The sequence below is a fragment of the Pseudorca crassidens genome, chromosome 8 (genome assembly GCF_039906515.1).
Source record: "Pseudorca crassidens isolate mPseCra1 chromosome 8, mPseCra1.hap1, whole genome shotgun sequence".
NCBI lineage: Eukaryota > Metazoa > Chordata > Mammalia > Artiodactyla > Delphinidae > Pseudorca > Pseudorca crassidens.
In genome coordinates this window covers 37645989-37668949 of record NC_090303.1, presented here as the reverse complement: position 1 = coordinate 37668949, position 22961 = coordinate 37645989, and the positions used below count along the sequence as shown (strand labels likewise).

General features: G+C 37.0%; 1 protein-coding gene and 1 long non-coding RNA gene across 3 annotated transcripts in view; one reads left to right on the top strand and one right to left on the bottom strand.

Moving 5' to 3' along the window:
- The window catches only part of AHR (aryl hydrocarbon receptor), a 48762-nt gene extending 36994 nt beyond the window's left edge, over positions 1-11768 (top strand). Inside the window, exons 6-11 of the mRNA XM_067746222.1 lie at positions 622-752; positions 2165-2367; positions 3084-3193; positions 3808-3949; positions 5329-6577; positions 9154-11768. Coding sequence (XP_067602323.1) covers positions 622-752; positions 2165-2367; positions 3084-3193; positions 3808-3949; positions 5329-6577; positions 9154-9288 — 1970 coding nt within the window. The 3' untranslated portion in view covers positions 9289-11768. The remainder of the gene's footprint in view (positions 1-621; positions 753-2164; positions 2368-3083; positions 3194-3807; positions 3950-5328; positions 6578-9153) is intronic.
- LOC137228993 (uncharacterized) overlaps positions 1-22961 on the bottom strand; it is a 359733-nt gene that overhangs the window by 21167 nt on the left and 315605 nt on the right. For both annotated transcript variants that reach the window (XR_010945481.1, XR_010945482.1), the window contains exons 5-6: positions 13680-13827; positions 8443-8519 (exon numbers count right to left, since the gene is read on the bottom strand). This is a non-coding gene — a long non-coding RNA (uncharacterized lncRNA). The remainder of the gene's footprint in view (positions 1-8442; positions 8520-13679; positions 13828-22961) is intronic.

Here is a 22961-nt window from a genome sequence, read left to right as displayed (position 1 = left end):
GGGCATAGAACTCCATGGTGAAGGTTGGGGAGAAGGGGAAAGACATGAATCTCTGGCTGCGGGCCAGAGCCAGGTCACAGGGAACCTGGTGACCTAAGGAGGATTTTGACAGATGACAGCCATTGATGAATTTCACGTGACAAAGTATACCCATATACTCACTAATATATTGTATAAAAAGAACTCTTACACTGTTGTGAAAAGGGGGAAGGAATGTACAAGGTTGATTCTGGAGTGTGTATGAATTGTTCTGTGTTTAAAATGCACCAAATATAAAAGCAGACTAGCATATGCAAGGATAAAAAAACCTTCTTTCAATGCAAGCAGTGTTTTCACACATCTGTGAAAATGTTAAAAAGAAGAAAAGGCTTAGAAAATATAGAAATTGTTGACAGGATAGCTCAGTAGAAGTAAAAACAGCCGAATAGGTAAAGTTCTATGTAGTGAAAATGTTATTCAATAAGTTTTCATTTCTTTTCACTAGCTCCCCTTCTGAAAGCGATTTTTCTTTTGTAATCCAAACACAGACTTCGGTTTAGAAATTAACACAAATTTCAGCTATTCAAACACTTAATTTTACAGCAAAATGAAAGTAACTTTGTGTTGCTATTATTTCTACAGAAGCTAATGGCCTCTCACAGCCAGCAGTCTATTATAACCCAGACCAGGTTCCTCCAGAGAACTCTTCGTCTATGGAAAGGTGCTTCGTTTGCCGACTAAGGTGTCTGTTGGATAATTCATCTGGTTTTCTGGTAAGGTGCAAAATCTTTTACTGACATTTACTATGAAGTTTTAGAAAATTAAAAAGAAAAGTGAAACCAATTTAATTTGAATGTATTTGAGTTTGGGTTATAAAAATCTACTTTATTAAATAATTTTATAAAGGACAGTAACTTTTTAAAATCTTTCTAAAGTTTTGGAAATAAATCTCTATCCTTTAGGATGCAGTAACAAAGACTAGTGGAATAACAGGGAACTCTCTCTCTTTCCCCTTCTTTTGGACTTTTTAGGTATAAGATAGAGAATTATATAGCACTTCTTTGGCAGCAGACTGCTTACCCTCCTTGGATTTAATGCCTGCCAAATGGAAAAATTATCACGGCCTTTTCCGCATGGCTGGAATAACTGCCGTGTAAAAAAGTGGTTGTGTCTTCATGATTGCAGGATCCTCCTCTAGTATGAAATGCTCTTGAATAGTGTGAACTCCTGAGTAGGATGGCGAGGGAGCAGCGTAGGCAGGACGCTAAGAGTAGAGACGGCCCGGCCTGTCAGGTGCCTGTGTCCTGAAGATTGTGCACTCCACCAGGTACAGAAGGAGACCAAGCATGTTGCATATTACTTTTGTGACTTATCAGGAATTGGAAACAGATGATCAAATCTATTAGCAAACAATGATTTTTGTTGGTGTGTTTATTCCTGAAGATAGTTTTGCTGACCCAGAATTAGAACTGTGCTTTGAGCTAGTTTGCTAGTATTGATGATCACTTAGTATATATGTCTAGGTGGAATTTCTTTGTGTAATTGGGCCTTTTCTCCCTTGTGCTGCTCTCATATTGATGTAAGAATCATCCCTTGGCCTGGTACTGTTTTAAGCAGCCAGATTGATCATGATCGTGATTAAATTGTCTCTGTTTCCTCTGTCTTCTAAAATTGTTCTTTAATAGAGTTCTGTGTTCTTTGTATCGTTTTATGATTCATTTTAGTGTTTTTAAACAGTTGTTTTATCTCTCTATAAAAGATTCCTATGAATTTTGAATATACTCTGAGCTGTGGACTAGTCCACAGACTATATCTGAAAATTAATATGTACTTGATGGCTTTATCACTATTCATTCGTTTAGGAAATAGAGTTTGAGTGTGCAGTGTGTACGGACCCGTGCTAGGCGTGGATGGTAGGGCAGCCGCAAGGTCAGAAAACCATTAGGTCTTCCTTTTGTGACCTATTAAAGCACTGAGTGGTTCACTTACGAATCCCTTGAGGATAGCCCTCATACTACCTTTTAGGATATTTTTAATGGGCTTTCTGGGGAGAAAGGAATTCAAGTCACATTTGATAGCCTCATGAACTTTTATGGAATTATCAAGAACACTGGAAATGGCCCTGATGGAGCCTTTTAAAAAGGAACCATTTTAAAACGTTAATCTTAATGAACTGTTTTTTAAGGCAATGAATTTCCAAGGGAGGTTGAAGTATCTTCACGGACAGAACAAGAAAGGGAAAGATGGATCAATACTTCCACCGCAGTTGGCTTTGTTTGCAATAGCTACTCCACTGCAGCCACCATCCATACTTGAAATCCGAACCAAAAATTTCATCTTTAGAACCAAACACAAGTTAGACTTTACACCTACTGGTTGTGATGCCAAGTAAGTGAAACCTTTTCAGGTTTATTTTACCAAATGTATATTTTGTTGCAGTAAGTGTGTCTTAGCATGTATATATTTTCCATATGGTGTTGATTATAGTAGTTTATTATTATAGTAGCTATTATTATTTCATACTTTACAGCATAGCCTTTTAAAATAAAATTTCATCACGTTCACAAATCTTTTTATTATTTTACAATATTTGACACAATTTCTGTATTATACAGATGATGTGTTTATATAAGATTCGGTATCCTGATGACATTTATTGTTGACTTGTTTTACATTTTTAAACTATACAAACTTTGACTTTTAGCCCTAGAAGTTTAGTAACCAAAGCATGTTGCTACTTTTCTCCTTCCTAATAACGCAAATGCAGACAGGTTGGAGAAACCCTGCCCCTCAAAATGTAGTATAGGTATTCTAGAATTTAATTAGAGATTTTGTGTTTCACCTATATAATCTACTCTGTTAGACTGATCTTTAGCAATAATTTTCATGGTCTTTATTCAGGAGAAGAAAACAGTCTAAAAGTGAAATTTGCAACCATAAGCAAAAGAGAGCAGTTACAGAACTGTGTGTGTTTCTACCTGCTAGTGTGAAATTCTGAATGTCAACGTAGTACAGAAACTAGCATATAACTAATGAACTGATGTTGGCTACTTCATTTTTGTTAAATTTTAATTGCATTCTTATTTTGCCTTTCTTTTAAACAGAGGAAGAATTGTTTTAGGCTATACTGAAGCAGAGCTATGCATGAGAGGATCAGGATATCAGTTTATTCATGCTGCTGATATGCTTTACTGTGCTGAGTACCATATCCGGAGTAAGTTGTAGTTTCTCATGAGCTTGGCTGTGAAAGCAGCTTACGCTCTAGTACGTCTTTCAAATTATTACTAATGTAAGTGTTTAAGGAAACTATTTGGATAAACTTCTCCTTAGTATCCCACAATTATGATTAGCCTGAGTTACACTCTCTGTTCATTAGCTGCCACACAGGAATTAAGTAGTTTAATTACTCTGAAAATGACCTTTTGCCCACGTTTTTGCTCAGTTTTTTTAATGGCATCATTTTTAATTCTAAAATTTATGTTAATAGAGATTATGCTTTAAAATTGTATAGTAAAATATTAGGCTGTAGGAAATGTTCCCTTTTTTTTAAAATGAAAACAATTTTCCCTCCAAACTCTATACTCTCTTTTCACGTGTTACGAGAATTGTCTGACTTAATCTTTCCTTGAACCATTTAAATAATAAATTTAGTATGAAACAGGAAAAAATAGCAATGCTGAAGAAGTATTTTGATACATTTTAATATACTGTGCTTAAAAGTCGTCAACATAGTTATCATCTTTGGTGATATGTGAATTACATCTAGAAATATTACAGAGATTATTGTGTTGATTTTGAATTTGATAAGTTAATTCTTTTTTGTTTCAGTGATTAAGACTGGAGAGAGTGGCATGATAGTGTTCAGGCTTCTTACGAAAGACAATCGATGGACTTGGGTGCAGTCGAATGCACGCTTAGTTTATAAGAATGGAAGACCAGATTATATCATTGCAACTCAGAGACCTCTAACGTAAGTACAAAGACCTAGAACATTTCATGTTTTGGTTTTTTATTTTAATAATAACACTTTGGTTTATAAATTCTCCTTCATGAAAACCTAAAAATAAGAGAATTTACACTGGAAATAAAAATTGAAAGGTAATATGTACAGAAAGAAGGCGGCGTAGGGTAAGGACATTGAGAAAACAGAGTTAACAGACTTTCTTGAACAACTGTGTATGTAGAGCTACAGAAAGAGAATAATCAAAGAAAACTCCAAGGGTTTATCCTGGGTATATGAAGGAAAGATGAAAAGCCAGCGCCATCTGTCAAATAAAATAAAAACATAACAGTGCTTTGTTTAGCGTGTTTGCTAATAAGCAGGCAGTGATTTTTAAGTTTCTCATATATTCTCGAAGTGAGTAGTTTGTCAGATATTTGTATTGCAAAAGTTTTCTCCAGTCTGGCGAAATGATTTTTGTATGTGGTTTTGAGGGTAAGGATCAAGATTATTCTTTTCCCTTACATGGATATCTAGCTGACTAGTAACATTTATTGGAAAGATGGTTTTTTGAAAAGACCATCTTTTCCCCACTGCACTGCATTTCAATCAATCAGGGGATTGTATCTGGGGTTCCATTGGTCTGGTTGTCTATTTTTAGACCAAAACTATTCTGTACCTTAATATGCCTTGATATCTTGATGTATGCCCGCCATCTCGTTTGTTCAGAATTTTTGTTCTCTTTCAAGATAATCTTGGCTCTTTACATTTCTATATAAATAAATAGTTTAGAAATCAGTTGTCAATTCCCATGGGAAAATTTGTTTATAAGAATGGAAGAATGTTTTTATACATTTGATATTTTTGTTTGCTTGTTCTATTAGTTATTAAGAGGTTATGAGATCCATTGGAGCTCTTTACCTAATATGGATATTAAATTTTACATATATACACTCTGTGTAGTACATATGAACCTATAACTATGACATTTTCTCCATGCCTTGATTTATGAATTCCTTCCCCATGCAAACATTTTTAGTTTTCATATGTCAATCTTCCTTTAGAGCTTCTGGGTTTTATATTTTATTTCAACGAGCCTCATTTTTACATTTGGATCTTTATTCCATTTGTAATCCATTTTTCAGGTAGGGATGGAACCTGAGTGTGAAATTAATGAATGACGGTATTATTAAGTTTTTGGACAAATTCTAAATTAAATTTGTCTGAAAAACAATTTTAAGTACTTATCATCAGAAAGATTTCTCTCAGAGTTCATGTTCCCTGCTATGAAACTCAACTACAGTGTATTTTGCTTGCTATTATTTTTTCTTTTCTAAAATTTCTTATTTTGAAATGTTTATGATGCGACTCTCCTTAACATACGCCAACTTTCTTGTGCACAATTTTAGAGATGAAGAAGGAACAGAGCATTTACGAAAACGAAATCTGAAGTTGCCTTTTATGTTTACCACTGGAGAAGCTGTTTTATATGAGGTAACCAACCCTTTTCCTCCCATAATGGATCCCTTACCAATAAGGACTAAAAATGGTGCTGGTGGAAAAGATTCTGCTACCAAGTCAACTCTAAGTAAGGATTCCCTCAATCCCAGTTCCCTCCTGAATGCCATGATGCAACAAGATGAATCTATTTATCTCTATCCTGCTTCAAGTAGTACACCTTTTGAAAGAAACTTTTTCAATGACTCTCAGAATGAGTGCAGTAATTGGCAAAACAATGTCGCACCAATGGGAAGTGACAATATCCTGAAACACGAGCAGATTGGCCAGTCTCAGGAAATGAACCCAACCCTCTCTGGAGATCACGCAGGGCTCTTTCCAGGTAATAGAAATAGTGACTTGTACAGCATTATGAAACACCTAGGCATCGATTTTGAAGATATCAAACACATGCAACAGAATGAGGAATTTTTCAGAACTGACTTTTCTGGTGAAGAAGACTTCAGAGATATTGACTTAACAGATGAAATTCTGACCTACGTCGAAGACTCTTTAAATAAGTCGGCCTTGGGGTGTTCAGGTTACCATCAGCAACAGTCCATGGCTCTGAACCCAAGCTGCATGGTACAGGAGCACCTCCAGTTAGAAGAGCAAGAGCAGCTACAGCAGCATCAGAAGCACAGAGCAGTGGAGCAGCAGCAACAGCTGTGTCAGAAAATGCAGCATATGCAAGTTAATGGCATGTTCGCAAACTGGAACTCGAACCAATCCGTGCCTTTTAATTGTCCTCAGCAAGACTTACAGCAGTACAATGTCTTTTCAGACGTACCTGGGACCAGTCAAGAGTTGCCCTACAAATCTGAGATTGATACTATGCCTTACGCACAGAGCTTTATTCCCTGTGGTCAGTCTGTGTTGCCGCCGCATTCTAAGGGTACACAGTTAGACTTTCCCATCGGGGATTTTGAACCAGCCCCATACCCTACAACTTCTTCTAATTTAGAAGACTTTGTCACATGTTTACAAGTTCCCCAAAGCCACAGGCACGGACTCAGTCCACAGGCAGCCATAGTAACTCCTCAGACATGTTACGCCGGGGCTGTGTCAATGTACCAGTGCCAGCCGGAAGCTCAGCACAGCCATGTGGCTCAGATGCAGTACAACCCAACAATGCCAGGCCCGCAGGCATTTTTAAACAAGGTAAGAGTTTTATTAAACTGAATAAACCCTTTAGATGATTCTTCGTACATTATAAATCGAACCAAGTTATAAATTTTCTACGTCAGTGACTGATTTTAATCTATTATCTGTAGCATTCATGTGAGAGAGCATTTTAAACTTTACCTATTTTTTTTATAAGCCAAGTACTTTTTTAATATGTTAGTAATACAAGTATATCATAGTTACCTGAAAGAAAGAAAGCAAGGAAAAAAGCAACATGGCCTTAAGTGACAACCAGGTGAAATTAGTTAAAAGTATAATCTTGATTTTTAAAAATACGGCCTTTTAAATTTTTAAAGATATTTTCTTCAAAGCTCAATTTTTTTGCTGACATATAATTGATTTACAATTACTTTCAGGTGTACAACATAGTGATTCAATGTTTTTATCGATTATACTCTATTTAAAGTTATTATTTAATATTGGCTCTATTTCTCTTGAAATTGGGTTAAAAATCAATATAGTTGTGCTTCCTTCAAATGCTTTTGTCCTAGATGATCTCTGGAATTCAGTACTTGGCTTCCTTGGTGTTCTCTGGCAGTCGCTCTCTGTGACCTGCCAGATCCTCATTTTATCCTTTAAGGTAGAATAGTTTCTTTCCCTGGCATTCTTTAAAAAAAAAAAAGGGTATCTCAGCTGGCTTTCTATCAGGGGACTCAAGCTGGATGCTTTGTCTTCATTTAAATGTGTCATTCTAACCCTTCTAGCATCGTGGAAACTTAAAAAAAACAAAAAGTACGTGCTGATGATTGCTGCTCTCTTCGGCCACCCAGGAATACATCATGTTTGCATTTATGCTTTTCCATTAGAAAATATTTAGTTCATTTTACCGTATATTTCAGTTTAGTTTTGAAGCGAATCCTGGTTATAAGACTATGTATTATAATAGTTTATAAATGTTACTTGACTCTTTTTCACTAATTGTTTTTTTCTGGCCTTTTTATACACGTGGTTTTGTCTGATTATATATGAGGTTTGTCTGATTATATATGAGCTTATTCATAGAAAATGGCTGTGAAAGTTTTTCTTATCCTCATTCCTGACTTCCTTCAGTTATTTAACAATTGGTTACAGTCTATCTCACAACACTGCTGTGAAGTAAGCCTGGGTAGGTAACTTCTGTACAGTTTGCTGTACAAGTTAATTATGTAAAATTACATTTTGAACAGGGCCTGCATTAGCATGAGTTCCTTACAGTATTTTCTTCCCCCACTGTTTTGTATTACTTCTTTATGAATGATAAGAATTCTAGACCTATATATTCCCCCTAGGAGTTATAAAAACTAAAGAAAATTAAAATTCCATCTGTGGCTCACATTATATTCTGGTGGACAGCACTGCTGTAGGCAGTATATTTAGAGAATTGCTGATGTGCATTGTATCATGACTGATGAGAGTAATTTATTCAAAACCTACCATTCTCTGGGCACTTACTATATTCCTTTTGAAAACTCGACGAAGTTTAGAAGCAGTCTGTTTTGATTACTGAAACCTAATGTTACATAGGCTTCAGAAAGGTAGATGTCATTCAAAGCAATTAAGGGTATGATTATAATGTTACTTTCACTAACTATATTCTAAAATACAAAAGGCTCTCTAATCTGTAAAAATCCTACAGAACTAGGTATCTCTGTCATCCCTCCTTTTTTTCAGTAGCAGTTATGGAAATCAGCCTAAGTTCACTGTTACACAGCAAGAGCAAGTATTTTACTTTGGTAACTTATTTCCATAATTAGGACAGTAATTTTAGTAGTAAAGCATGTTATGAATTAAAAAACTTGGTTCTAGCAATCATATACCCATGGTGTAATATGTTAAGAAACCTCTTGCAAATCAAAACTTACCTCCTTTGAGAAGGTTCTAGGTTATCTGTAGTTCAGTGTAGTGATCTTCAATGTAATTAATTCATCGGTACCTAGAACTTTTAGATAAAATCTGGTCAAAACAAGCTTACTTATGACAGAGAGTACAGTTACTGTGATTCACGATTGGTACTCTCTGATCCATCAGCTCCTATCCAAACCATAGGCAGTTCACTGATCAAGTACTCTCTCAGGGTATGGAATGCCAAATCTGCAGTGAGACAATGATATTATTCCTCCATACCATGTAAGAGAGAAACCAAAAGGCTGTAAACGCAACTAATACAGAATATATGTTCAGTATGTCTTCACTGAATGATTTAAAATTTAACAGCAGGAAAGGAATTTGAAGTTTAACAACGTGCAGGACAAAGTTTTTTTTTGTTTTTTTTTTTTTGCGGTACGCTGGGCTCTCACTGTTGTGGCCTCTCCCGCCACGGAGCACAGCCTCCGTACGCGCAGTCTTAGCGGCCATGGCTCACGGGCCCAGCCGCTCTGCGGCATGTGGGATCCTCCTGGACCGGGGCACGAACCCGCGTCCCCTGCATCGGCAGGCAGACTCCCAACCACTGCGCCACCAGGGAAGCCCAGGACAAAGATTTTAAAAATACATTTTCATACATCATCTAACGGCTTAAGCTATACGAAGGATCTGTTCTAATAAGTTGCATTGCAATTTTTGTTTGTTTTCAGTTTCAGAACGGAGGAGTCTTAAATGAAACCTATCCAGCTGAATTAAACAGCATAAATAACACTCAGCCTACCACCCATCTTCACCCGTCAGAAGCCAGACCTTTCTCTGACTTGACATCCAGTGGATTCTTGTAATTCCAAGCCCACTTTTCATCTTGGTTTTTTGATTAAATTCGTTTGTGAAACATTATTAGGGAGTAATAAAACTGTCAGTCATTGTTGGATGTTAGCAAGTTCACGTGGAGGCATTGATATATGTAGTGCTCACTGTTTTTCCAAACCAAATTTTAATGATTTTATAAGAGGAGTTAATTACATATATTACCATCATTAAAATAGAAAGTATGCTGCCACAGAGGAGTGAAATAATCTACACTTTATAGTATTCTGAGATACCACAGAATATACAAAACTTATTCAGGGGGACATTATGACACTTTTAAATAAGAACTTTTTCTCTGTTGGAATTATTTCTGTCAGAATAAAATGAAATACTTCGAGTTTTGAACTTCAACAACATTCTTATTAGTGTACCAAATATGAACTATTTTCTTTTATTTGTAGCTTCTGCTTTTATCTCAGATGTTATAAAATGAGTGGTTCGGTGCTTTTATAAAAAGATAATCTCAGTGCTCTCCTCCTTCCTTGGTAATGTAAGTGCCTCACAATTTTTTCTACCTATAACACTGTATGAGTATGTTTTATATAAAATATACTTTCTCTTTTTAAAATTAATAACATTCTGCACACAAATATTATCAGTGTTTCTTAAATTCAGTCATTTTTATTAATCCAGGCATGTTTTAACTGTGCTACTCACCCACTTTCTTCAGGTAAAGGGCAAAAAATGGTTGAAAAGTTAATTATTTAATCTCGTCGTTTCTAGACTTTAATGTTGCCGTGTGCCTTATGTTGAAAAATTTTGAAAGGGAAGATGTCTTTCCAAATTATTTTTTAATTATCATATAAATAAGACAGCAGCACTAAAATTTCAGCAGTTTTCAGAAGTAAGAGATATACCACCATTTAGCTTTACTAAAATCTCCACCTTAATAGTTGAATGTTGCAGTGTAAAGAATCTGCTGTTAAATGCTACAGCATTTAACTTAAAATGAAGAGAAGCAGCTTTACTTTTAGCTCTTTAATAAGTAAAGCACCCATTTCAATATGTATAAATTCTTTAAAAACTGTTGTAGATCTGTGATCCTTTAAGATGTTGGAATATGTTCACTATAAATTTCACTTCTTAGTATAGTGGAAACTGTTTTTCTCATATTTGAGAAGTGTTAAGATTGAATATAGCAATGTTTGGTGCAAAGTATTGGTATGAGTGAAAAGAATGGTGCATTGTATAGTTTATAATGAACAAAATTATTTGTAAAATATTTTCTTTCATTTAAAAATAGTGCATACCTTATATATGCACGTAAATAATTTGTTTGGGTCTTAACATATTTTATCAGTGTGTCTTTTTAAGATAGCAAATAATGAATCCAACTTCTTTCAAAAGTTGGTATTAAGAAAAAGACAATCATGCAGTTCTCTTAACTTCAAGTATTAGGTTGTTTCTGATACGATGACCTCTATTATCAATAAGGCAAATTAATCAGGCTATTAATTTAACCATCCTCAGGTAACTTAAAAGTGCCACCATCTGCCTTTCTTTTATTTAAATATGACATCTGGAAAGGCACAGACACATTTTGCACGTATTATATAAAAACGTGATGGAATCCCACACTGAAATGTAGTATTAAAATACATGTTTTTGTTATTTTTTTAGTAAATTAATGTATATAAAAGTGACTTCAGACAAAATATCTACATCAGTTTTATGCATTTTCAGACAAAATATTGAACCTGTAGAATCAGTTTAAGAGTTGAAAATAATAAATTTGTCTGTCTAAAACATTTCATAATTTGTTTCCAGCATGAGGTATCACTAAAGATTTAGACCAGTGATCCAGATTAATATTCCATTTTCACATTTAAACCTTTCATTAAAAGTCTTCATATAAACCATTTTTGTTAGTCTCTTCCACATGTTACTGAATGGTTTAGTGGGGGAAAAAATAGGCTTTTTAAATTGTGAATATAATGACAATCAAGTATACACTTATAAAATTTAAAAAACTTAAAGCAATATTGTATATTTTTATCTATAAAAGTAACTAAAATTTATCTAAGAATAGTAAAATCACATTAAACCAAATACACCTTTGTCTGTACTGCTAAGTGCCAAACAAAGGAAGAATGGTTTGTGTACTGCTGTATTGAGGGATTTATTTTTAGATGATGTGCACTTCTGAGGATGTGATGTGCCTCATTTGATCTTTTTCCTATGCCAGGTTGTTTCTACAGTACCTGAAGATTCACCAGTGTTCCAATGTATTATATAGCTTTCAATCATTGCTATGCTCAAACTAGTGTTTTTCAGTATTACTAAATTGGAGGTAAATGTTTTCATGGGTATTCTCTCCTTCAAGATGTTAATGCTTACATATGCCATGAATACATTTTTGTTTAAAATATGATTTGTAATAAATATCCTTCATTATCAAAAAATTGTACACAATAATATATATGGTAATAAAATAATCACCAGGTATGAATAATATGTTTTAAGGCAAATTCTTCTTTCTGGTCCATATAAAGGAAGTGAGTACTTAAAGTATAGTGTTATATTAGATGAAAGCAGTCTTCAACATTTAAGGATAGGTTAAGTCAATAATTCATATTTAAGGATAGGTTAAGTCAATAATTCATAAACTTCTTATAAAGTTCTGCCCCTGGATATTTTGGCCTTGACAGGAATATAAAAAAAAAAACACACTTCAAGTAACTTCATAGGTTAAAATGCTTCTGAAATGTATGTTGTTTTAAACCTTGTATTATCAGTAGTATAGTCTAGTGGTATTTGTTTTGTATCTCAGATTAAAATCCAACATTCCATTTTAATAGCCAATATTTTAAGAATATTTATGACAAAAATTTAAACAACCCATGTTCTATTCTATGCTTAGATTAGAAAAGGTATTGCCCAAACTTACACCTCTAACAAATATAAATGGCATGTTAAGCCTTTGGTGTTAAATTCATAACTATTAAACACTCACCAAGAATTCTGCAGTTAGAGTTGAAAAGAAGTTCCTGGGAAAAAGTTTTCATTCTGGTAACAATTTTTTACATTAATTTTACATTGATTCTTAATCATTAGGTATTTTTCTCAACAAGTCGATAAAAACATAGCCAATTAGCATCATACTTAATTCTGAATATTTGAGAAAGACTAACACTGTCTTTTGCCTACGTGCACAATATATTCAGTTTCAACCGTTTGATCTGAAAGAGTCAAGAAAAATCCAGATAATATTTCTGATCCCTACTTTCAGTCAAATGACTTCATCAGCATGAATGACTGCAACTTGCCCCCTTGTCACCAAGCCTGTCAAACACTGACCAGGGATGTTAGCTACTCACAAGACTAGGGAATGTCTCAAGTTTTATCCCAGTGTCCGCAGAGGACCATGCTTCCAGTTGCACTAATACGACTGAAACCATCAAAACCCCACAGCACATCGTAAGTGTGTCTGTACTTTTACCTCCACAATACCACTGTCCTCTGCTCTTAGGCCAACTTCCAACATGGGAGAAGGAGAAGCTCCCCGGCCTCCAAGATGGACACTCTCCCTAACCACAACCTGCCCCTCCATCCCTCCCCCCCCCTCCCCCTTGGCAACCACAAGTCTGTTCTCTACATCCAGAGGTTGGGGGTAGCAGATGTAAGCTAATGTATTTGGAATGGATAAACAACAAGGCCCTACTATACAGCACAGAGAACTGTATTCAGTATCCTATGATAAAGCATAATGAATAAGAATGTAAAAAAGAACGTGTGTATTTATATTTAACTGAATGACTTTGCTGTACAGCAGAAATTAACACAACACTGTAAATCAACTCTACTTCAATAAAAAAGAAAAAAGCACCCTTCCTTTCCAGTTTTCATACACTCAGCTACTCCGTCTCCCTCTTCCAGAGTCTTTTCTCTCTCCTATGGGCACCCCTGTGTACAGGTCATCCTCTATCCCAGGAACAAGAAAAATTACTTGATTCTGCATCCCTTTTCTTATTAAATTACTTCTTTGCCTCCTTTCTCTAAAATAATGTTGGTCTCCTGAAATCTTGTTTTCTTCCCATTACGCTGCTTTGATGATGTTCACTTAACTTCCGTCTTACCATAGGCTGATTCTCTACGGCCCTGCACCCTCTATGAACTTTTTTCCTCCCTTAGGTTCTATGACATTAGCTGTCCTGCATCCTGTTTATTCCCTCATCTGCCTTTGTTAGCTACTGTCCTCTCCTCCCACCTGGCAACAGGCTTAGTTCTGACCACCATGTGTGTTTCTTTCTCTACATACTGACCCTTTGGAAGCTCATCCATTCTGCAACTACTACCTTTATGATGAATCCCCTCAAAATCTGTGATCTCACCTCTGAAAAAGGGTGAAATAAAGACACCTTACCTCTGGTTGACTTGCGTCGAGCATCCTTTCCCTCTAAGAGCAGCACAGCAAAGCTAAGCACACAGACTCTGAAGACACCTGGCCTCAACACACACATGATGTGAATCATTGGGAAGGTTTCTTACTCTCTGAGCCTGAGTTTCCGTTTCTACTAAATAAGGATAACAGTAATAGGCACCTCACAGGATTCAATAAATAATTTATGTAAAAACAGTTCCCAGTTGCCAAAACGAACAATTTGAGCAAAAAAATAATAGTATTGGATTACAACCCAAAGAATAAAATATCCGTGAGTCCATCCTGATATGAATAAATGATTGAAGAAATAAATAAATGGGGACAAGGGGGCAAACCTTCCTTACAGGAAAATCACAAATATAGGTAACTATGCCTTCCAATAGATGGAGCTTAATACCCCTCCCCTTGAGTGTGGGCTGAACTCAGCCTCTTGCTGAATAGAGTAGAGAAAGGGGAAAAAATGTTTGTATTGTAGAAATCTGGCAAGCACCCCTTTAACCAAGAGATCGAGTTTGACATCAAGTATGTTGTGGTGTTCTCACAGATACGATGCTATATGATCAGCACACTTCTGCTCTGTGGTATTTTCTCAAACACACATAGCCCTAGTCTACTCATCAGAAAATGTCAGAGAAACCCCAACTGAGAGACATTCCACAAGATTCCTGGGAGTATTCTTTAAAGTGTTAAGGTCAAGAAAAACAGATGTTGAGACATCACAGGTCGGAGGAGACTAAGGAGGCATGACAACGAAATACAAAGTACAACAGGGTATGTGGGATTGCATTCTGCAATAGAAAAGAGGCATTAGTGGAACGACTGAAGAAAGCCGAATCACGTTTAGTTAATAGTACTGTACCACTGTCATTTCCTAGCTTTACCAATGTACCACAGTTATGTAAGAGGTTAAGTTTAGAGGAAGACGGATGAAGGGAAGAAAGTCTGTATCGTCACAACTTTTACGTAAATCTAAAATTATTCCTAAATTGTAAATTTAAAAATCATTTTTATATTAAAAACAGTTTCTTGTTTGTCACATAGCAAGTACTCAATAAATGTCTGCCATTACTAATATTCCCCTGCGATTTCCAATCAACCGCTCCTCAGTTGTAAGTGAATCTCTACATTGACCCTACTCCTCATTCTGTTTACTTCTGATCTCATGAATATCTAGGTTTTTAGTCTCTAGTTTAGTGTTGCTTTCCACTTTCAAGTCCTGATATCATCCTTATCAATGATCCTTCTAGCCTTGTTTCCATAACTACTACACATCAATATAATAACCTATTTTTCCATTCCAGCCAAGAATAATCACATCTCATACTTTGAGCATTTGTAACTGCCTTATTTTTGCCAACTTGAAATCTCCTCTTCTCATCACACCATCTTTCTTCCACTTTCCCATTCCTTTCTTCTTTATTCAACTAGCTCTCTGCGTTCCTTGTGATCTCTAGCCCCATGAGTACCCATTGTGCTTTTTCAGTCCATCTGCCTGGACCTCAGTATCCGGGTTTCAGCAGTATGTTTGCTTGTACTCTGGAATTGCTCACTTCCTTCTTGGAAACTGCCACTCCAGTCCATAGCCCCGGCCAAAACATTTCTTTTCCTGATAACCAGTTTTGCTAGAAAAAGTGACGAAACTGGAATAATGGCCTCATCACAAATGTTTCACCATGTCTATGACAGAAACTGACAGTTACCGAACACCATCATCTTCCCTTCCTTCTTTGTAAGAGAACCCTGACATTTCTCTGGTCACAATGAGGGAACAAAACTATATCTTCCAGCCTCCTTTGTGAATAGGTGTAGCTGATAAAAGTTCTGGCCAAATACATGAAAGCAAAACTTGTGTGATACTTCCCAAAAAGGCTGCTGAAAGAGACCTAATGCAGCTGCAAGGAGCCATTTTTGCTTTTCTGCTTTTCCTTTCTAGCCAGCACACATGGGTGTGATCAATGGAGATCTAGCAGCTCTCTTGAACCATGAAGATAGAAGCCATAAACTAGGATGGTGAATTGAAAACAGGATGAGCCAGGGTCCCTCATGACGTGGAGCCACATGTTTGGAACCACCAAAGAAACCCTGTCTGTGTACCTTGTGACTTCTTTTATATAAGAGATAAATAGACTTCGGTTAACCCATCATTCTATTATCTATCCCACCCCCACTGCCAGCCACCCATGGTATCTTCATCTTCTCAGTCTCTCCAGTGACGTTATCTCCAACTTGACTCAAAAAAGTCTGATACAATTTTCAGTTTCCTCCTTTTTTACTTTTATGTTGCTATCAATTATCCTCTCAGATTTTCCTTAACTCCTTTTTCTTGCATTTTCAGTCACTGAATGTATTGGTTTCTCCAGCAAGCATCATCAGTTTTCTTCTAAGGACAAATCAAACTGCTACTTGATTCTTTTTTCTTTTTCCATGCATCCATTCACTCATTCATTTTTATTGTTTTACATCTGAATAGAGCAGCTTGCTATGACTTGCTTTCTTCATCACTGACCTCTTATTGCTTAAACCTTCAGTGTGAATTTAACTACTACCGATTTGTATGTACAAATGTTCTATTAAGTCAAGAAATCTTTCCTTGATACTTTCTTACCTTGGCTTCTGTAATACTGTACTCTAATTAGTTTCCTGATTGGATTACTTGTGGTCCCTCTCCTTCTATATTGCTACAGATAGGCTTTTTTTTTTTTAAGGTTCGATGTGTGTCCTTTTTCCTACCCTCCCCCTATACCTCTCTCTCTTTATAATCTCACCTAATCGAATCACTGTGTATAACTCAATATGTAACCTAGACCTCTTTTCTGAGTTCCTGGCCTAGATTTCCAATGGTGTATTTTGTACAATATGTAATATAGTATAGTTTTCTTTTAAGTATCCTACCAGCACCTTAAGTTGTCTTTGAACAAAACTGAATGCCTCATTTTCCCTCCTGAGTCTAGAGATTCTCCTACCATTTTTGTTAACACCTCCACTTCCATCTTCTAGGAGCTCAAACCGAATCCTCACATCTGGCCCTTTCTATTACCACAGTAGTCAGTCCCACTGGACAATGGAATTCTTTGCTTCTGTACTTATAATCTGAGACACTTTAGATTCAAACTATAGTTAGGAACTCAGCAAGAATGATCTGCCAACTTGCAGTAAGAAAAGACAGAATGGGAAGAAAAAAAACTTCTACCGAAGATCTGACAGGAACGTGTAGGGAGACACTGGTTGTAGGGATTGAGAGAAGTTTCAAAATTGAAAACAAAAATGGTTTCAACAAACAAGGATTTGGGAGTGGTTAGAGAGGAGGAGTAGGGAGGAGCATTCATTCAACAAACATTTAGCCATCCAGGCCTACAGGGGGCCATTCTAGGCTGACCTTAAAGCATCCAGCTGAATAGTTCTCTATTTTACTCCATCATGGTGGGACCTATGGTGGGGTCCTCAGGATTTGGTGTCTCTGATGTCAAAAGAACCAGAAACAGTGTATTTTACTGAGTGTCCATGGGCCATCTGCATCTCTGTCTATGGAGAGAGCTATTGAAAATTAGATTTGTGGACACCCCATGCTCGCTGAATCCAATTTGTAGGCCTGAGAATCTTACTTTTAACAAGCTACTCTGATGATATGATATGAAAACCACCAGGATAGTCTTACAATTTAAGTATTAGACTAGGGAGGCCTGCCCAGGCTACACTGTTCCTTGCGTGATCCCAGCTGATCCTCTGGCTCCCAACTGACAAGTAAAATCACGTTTATTAGGTGAACTGCCCTTCTCTCGTGGTATGTGATCTTTAGGATATCACCATGTGCTTGGATAGAATTTAAGTCTGCCCCATCAGCTTTCCTGTGCTGATGAGCTTAGACTTTTAAAACTCCAGGAGGCAGAACCAGCCCTGGCTTCCTTTCCCCATCTCCAACCCCACTGCCACCATCTCGGACAGGATCCACAGCCCCTGGAGATCAGTTTCTGATACCAGTTCTTCCACCTCTAGCAAACTTTTTCAGGAAGAGCAATGGACAGAACTCTGTTTTGCTGTCTAAAGTACACAGGCCTGCGTGAAACAGCTTACAATTTAAGACCAACCAGAATTAGGAAGGAACGCAAACTCATATATAGAAGAATTTATAGGGATCAGGGACTAACAGATTAGAATAGAGTGATCTCTGATGTGATGACCTACTTCAAGTAACTGATATGCTAGCAAGGGTGAGGGGGAAGAGATTATTCTTGTCATTTATGGTCCAGAAGTTAATCCAGGATCAATGATAAAAGTTACAAGTTAACACATTTTACCTCAATATAAAGAAGACTCTATTATTGAAAGATGTCTGGAGATGAAACAGGCTGATCTGAAATGTAATAATCTTTCTCTCTCCAGAAACACCACTTAGAATTTATGCTGAGAAAATAATTCGCTACTGTTTCCTTCTATTTCAGAGAGTCTATGATTCCATTAGCTTCCATGTTAGATGTGAGCTTTGAGATGTATTTCATACCCCCTGTTTTATGCCTGAAGAAAAAACAAGGCCCAGATACTATCCCGTGCAAGTCTCACAATTACTTGATAAAATGATCTCACCTATCTTGAGCTCTGGTACAGTATTCTTTCCTCAGCACAAGAAGTTTGCTTTATTTCCCACTTAGGGAACTCAAAATATTCAAATAACTTTATTTTTTAATCTTTATGTATGAAACTTTTGTTTTCCTTCTATTCAGAATTATAGTTTCACCCTCCTTTCCAACAGAGCTGGATATCCTAATGCTTGTGGAAAGTCTAAAAATGTATCTCAACTCCATTTCCCCATCAGGTTGTATCTTCAAAAAATTTTAAACCACATATTTGTTGACATTTTAGGGTACTGAAATCTAATTTGGGGACTTTGCCATAACATTTAGAACTCAGACGGAACTCTGTGTTTCAGAATTAGGTTGACATGAATTCTGACTAAATGAATATCTATTTCAAGGATGTTAATTTCCATTGTCTGGGAAGACACTTCCCTTCCTCCTTGTTCAACCAACTGACATGTAGAAAATCCAGACCAGCTACCTTTGGATATCGAGTGTTTCATTGCACTTAAAAGGGGATAGAAAAATTTACCTTATTGTCAAGGTAAACTGTGAATGGTCTGAGATTCTACCCTACATTCAAGCCAACAGGTTAACCAGCTGCAGAAAGACATGTGATTCCTGGGTCAGAGTCAAAGGGCACTTGATAACTTACAACAGTAGCAGCAACCAGTGTCAGCATTTGTGTTGGTTCCCCACAAGGCAAGACAAACATCCCCACATGCAGTTACAGGAAAGGAACCCTGACCTTAGGGAACCCAAATCTTTCATGACAGCAGTACACATGCCTGACCCTTTACTCTGAAAGGAGACACTGTCACTATCTCCTAAGACTGTTCACTATACAAACATCCTTGAAAAGATGGTTCACAACAAAAGCAGTCAGTGCCTCTGCTTGCAACACGTGCAGAAACACAAGAGACCCTCGGAGAATGGTCTCCAGCACTTACCCTGATGGGTTCTGCTTGCTCTTTCAAGTAAAATGTTCATCCTTCCTCTGTTGACTGCCTCCTGTTTTGACTACAGAGACGATTGTTATTTGAGAGGGGGAGCATGCCAAACCTGAAGCATTTTCTATCCTCAAGTTACATTATTCTGATTTTCCATGGAAATAGCTCTGAAACCCTTCCTTTAAGTCTCTGTTCTAAGTCCTTGTAAAGAGCAAAGACACCATGATGTTTAAGATTCAGGGCACGGGGCACTGGGTTTGAACTCTGACTCTGCTCCCTTGCCAGATGTGTAGTATAAATTGCTCATTTAACCTTCTGTGCCTTCATTCCTTCCTCTGTAAAAAGAAGATGTAATGACTTTACCTTACAGGCTCTTCATGAGACCCAAATGACATAATACATGCAAAGTGCTCAGCACAGACACTGGCACATGACAATAAGTGTTAAAGAGGACCAATCACAAGTACGGAAATTGAAACTGTGATTTTAAAACTCCCAACAAACAAAATTCCAGGACCAGATAGCTTCACAGGCGAATTCTATCAAACATTTAGAGAAGAGGTAAGACCTATCCTTCTGAAACTCTTCCAAAAAAAATTGCAGAGGAAGGAATTCTCCCAAACTCACTCTATGAGGCCACCATTACCCTGATACCAAAACCAGACAACAATACCACAAAAAAGAAAGTTAGTGACCAGTATCACTGAGGAATATAGATGCAAAAATCCTCAATAAAATACTAGTAATCTGAATCCAACAATACATTAAAATGATCATACACCATGATCAAGTGGGATTTATCCCAGGGATGCAAGGATTTTCTAATATCCACAAATCAATCAATGTGATACACCACACCAACAATTTGAAGAATAAAAACCATATGATCATCTCAATAGATGCAGAAAAAGCTTTTGACTTTGGCACAATTTGACACCCATTTATAATAAAAACTCTCCAAAAAGTGGGCACAGAGGGAACATACCTCAACATAATAAAGGCCATATATGACAAACATTATACTCAATGGTGAAAAGCTGGAAGTATTTCCTTTAAGATCAGGAACAAGACAAGGAGGTCCACTCTTGCCACTTTTATTCATCATAGTTTTGGAAGTCCTAGCCATGTCAATCAGAGAAGAAAAAGAAATAAAAGGAATCCAAATTGGACAAGAAGAAAAAAAACTATCACTGTTTGCAGATGACATGATACCATACACAGAAAATCCTAAAGATGCTACCAGAAAACTACTAGAGCTCAACAATGAATTCAGTAAAGTTGCAGGACACAAAATTAACACACAGAAATCCATTGCACTTCTATATACTAACAATTAAATGTCAGAAAGAGAAATGAAAGAAACAATCCCATTTACCATAGCATCAAAAAGAATAAAATATCTAGGAATAAACCTACCTAAGGAGACAAAAGACCTGTACTCCAAATACTATAAGATGCTGATGAAAGAAACTGAAGATGACACAAACAGTTGGAAAAATATACCATGTCCTTGGACAGGAAGAATCAAATTGTCAAAATGACTATACTACCCAAGGCAACCTACAGATTCAGTGCAATCCCTATCAAATTGCCAATGGCATTTTTCTCAGAACTAGAACAAAAAATCTTAAAATGTGTATGGGAACACAAAAGTCCCTGAATGGCCAAAGCAAACTTGAGAAAGAAAACAGAGCCAGGAATCAGACTCCCTGTCTTCAGACTATACTATACTTCAGACTATACTAAAGTCACCAAAACAGTATGGTACTGGCACAAAAACAGAAATATAGATCAATGGACCAGGACAGAAAGCCCAGAAATAAACCCATGCACCTATTGTCAATTAATGTACAACAAAGGAGGCAAGACTATACAATGGAGGAAAGACAGTCTCTTCAATAAATGGTGCTGGAAAAACTGGTGAGCTACATGTAATAAATGAGATGAGAACATTTTTTAACATCATACATGAAAACAAACTAAAAATGGATTAAAGGCCTAAATGTATGACTGGATAATATAAAACTCTTAGAGGAAAACATAGGCAGAGCACTCTGACGTGAGTCGCAGCAGTATCTTTTCTGAGCCATCTCCTAAAGTAAAGGCAATAAAAACAAACAAATGGGACCCTAATTAAACTCAAAATCTTCTGCACAGCAAAGGAAACCACAGACAAAACGAAAAGACAACCCACAGAATGGGAGAAAATAATTGCAAATGATGCGACCGACAAGGGATTAGTTTCCAAAATTTACAAACAGCTCATGCAGCTCAATATCAAAAAACAAACAACCGGCTTCCCTGGTGGGGCAGTGGTTGAGAGTCTGCCTGCCGATGCGGGGGACACGGGTTCGTGCCCCGGTCCGGGAAGATCCCACATGCCGCGGAGTGGCTGGGCCCGTGAGCCATGGCCGCTGAGCCTGTGCGTCAGGAGCCTGTGCTCTGCAACGGGAGAGGCCACAACAGTGAGAGGCCCACGTACCGCAAAACAAACAAACAAACAAACAACCCAATCAAAAAAGGGGCAGAAGACCTAAAAAGACATTTCTCCAAAGAAGGCATACAGATGGCCAAGAGGCACATGAAAAGATGCTCAACATCACTAATTATTAGAGAAATGCAAATCAAAACTAAAATGAGATATCACCTCACACCAGTCAGAATGGCCATCATCAAAAAGTCTACAGACAATAAATGCTGGAGAGGATGTGGAGAAATGGGAATCCTCCTACACTGTTTGTGGGAATGTATATTGGTACAGCCACTATGGAGAACAGTATGGAGGTTCCTTAAAGAACTAAAAATAGAGCTATACCATATGATCCAGCAATTCCCACGCCTGGGCTTATATCCCTAGAAAAACATAGGTCAAAACGATACATGCACCCCAATGTTCATTGCAGCACTGTTTACAATAGCCAAGACATGGATGCAACCTAAATGTCCATCGACAAATGAATGGATAAAGAAGATGTGGTACATATATACAGTGGAATACTACTCAGCCATTAAAAGGAATGAAATGAAATGCCATTTGCAGCAACATGGATGGACCTGGAGGTGATCATACTAAGTGAAGTAAGTCAGGCAGTGAAAGACGAATATATGATATCGCTTATATGTGGAATCTAAAAAAAATGATCCACATGAACTTATTTACAAAACAGAAATAGAGTCACAGACTTAGAGAACAAACTTATGGTTACCGAGGGAGGAAGGGTGCGGGGGAGGGATGGATTGGGAGTTTGAGATTGACATGTACACACCGCTATATTTAAAATAGATAACCAACAAGGACCTACTGTATAGCACAGGGAACTCTGCTCAATATTCTGTAATAACCTAAATGGGAAAATAATATGAAAAAGAATAGGTACATGTGTATGTATAACTGAATCGCTGTGCTGTACACCTGAAACTAATACAACATTGTTAATCAACTATGCGCCAATATAAAATAAAAAATTTGTTTTAGAAAACTCAAGAAAAGTGTTAAAGAATTGCTAGCTCTTATTGTTTTTGGAGTCTGTATTAGCTAAAGACCAACTTGCTATAATGAAGAGATCAAAGAATGAGTTGTTTCAAAAATAGACTTTTGTCTCATATGAGTGGGCTCTGCTCCAGAATGCCACCCAGGCTGGTGGGGCAGCTCTTCTATCCTCAATAGGCTCCAGCCACTGCTTCTTCCTACCAGGAGAAAGGAAAGGAAGGACCTTGTCCAGGCCAAGGATCTTTGAGAGCTT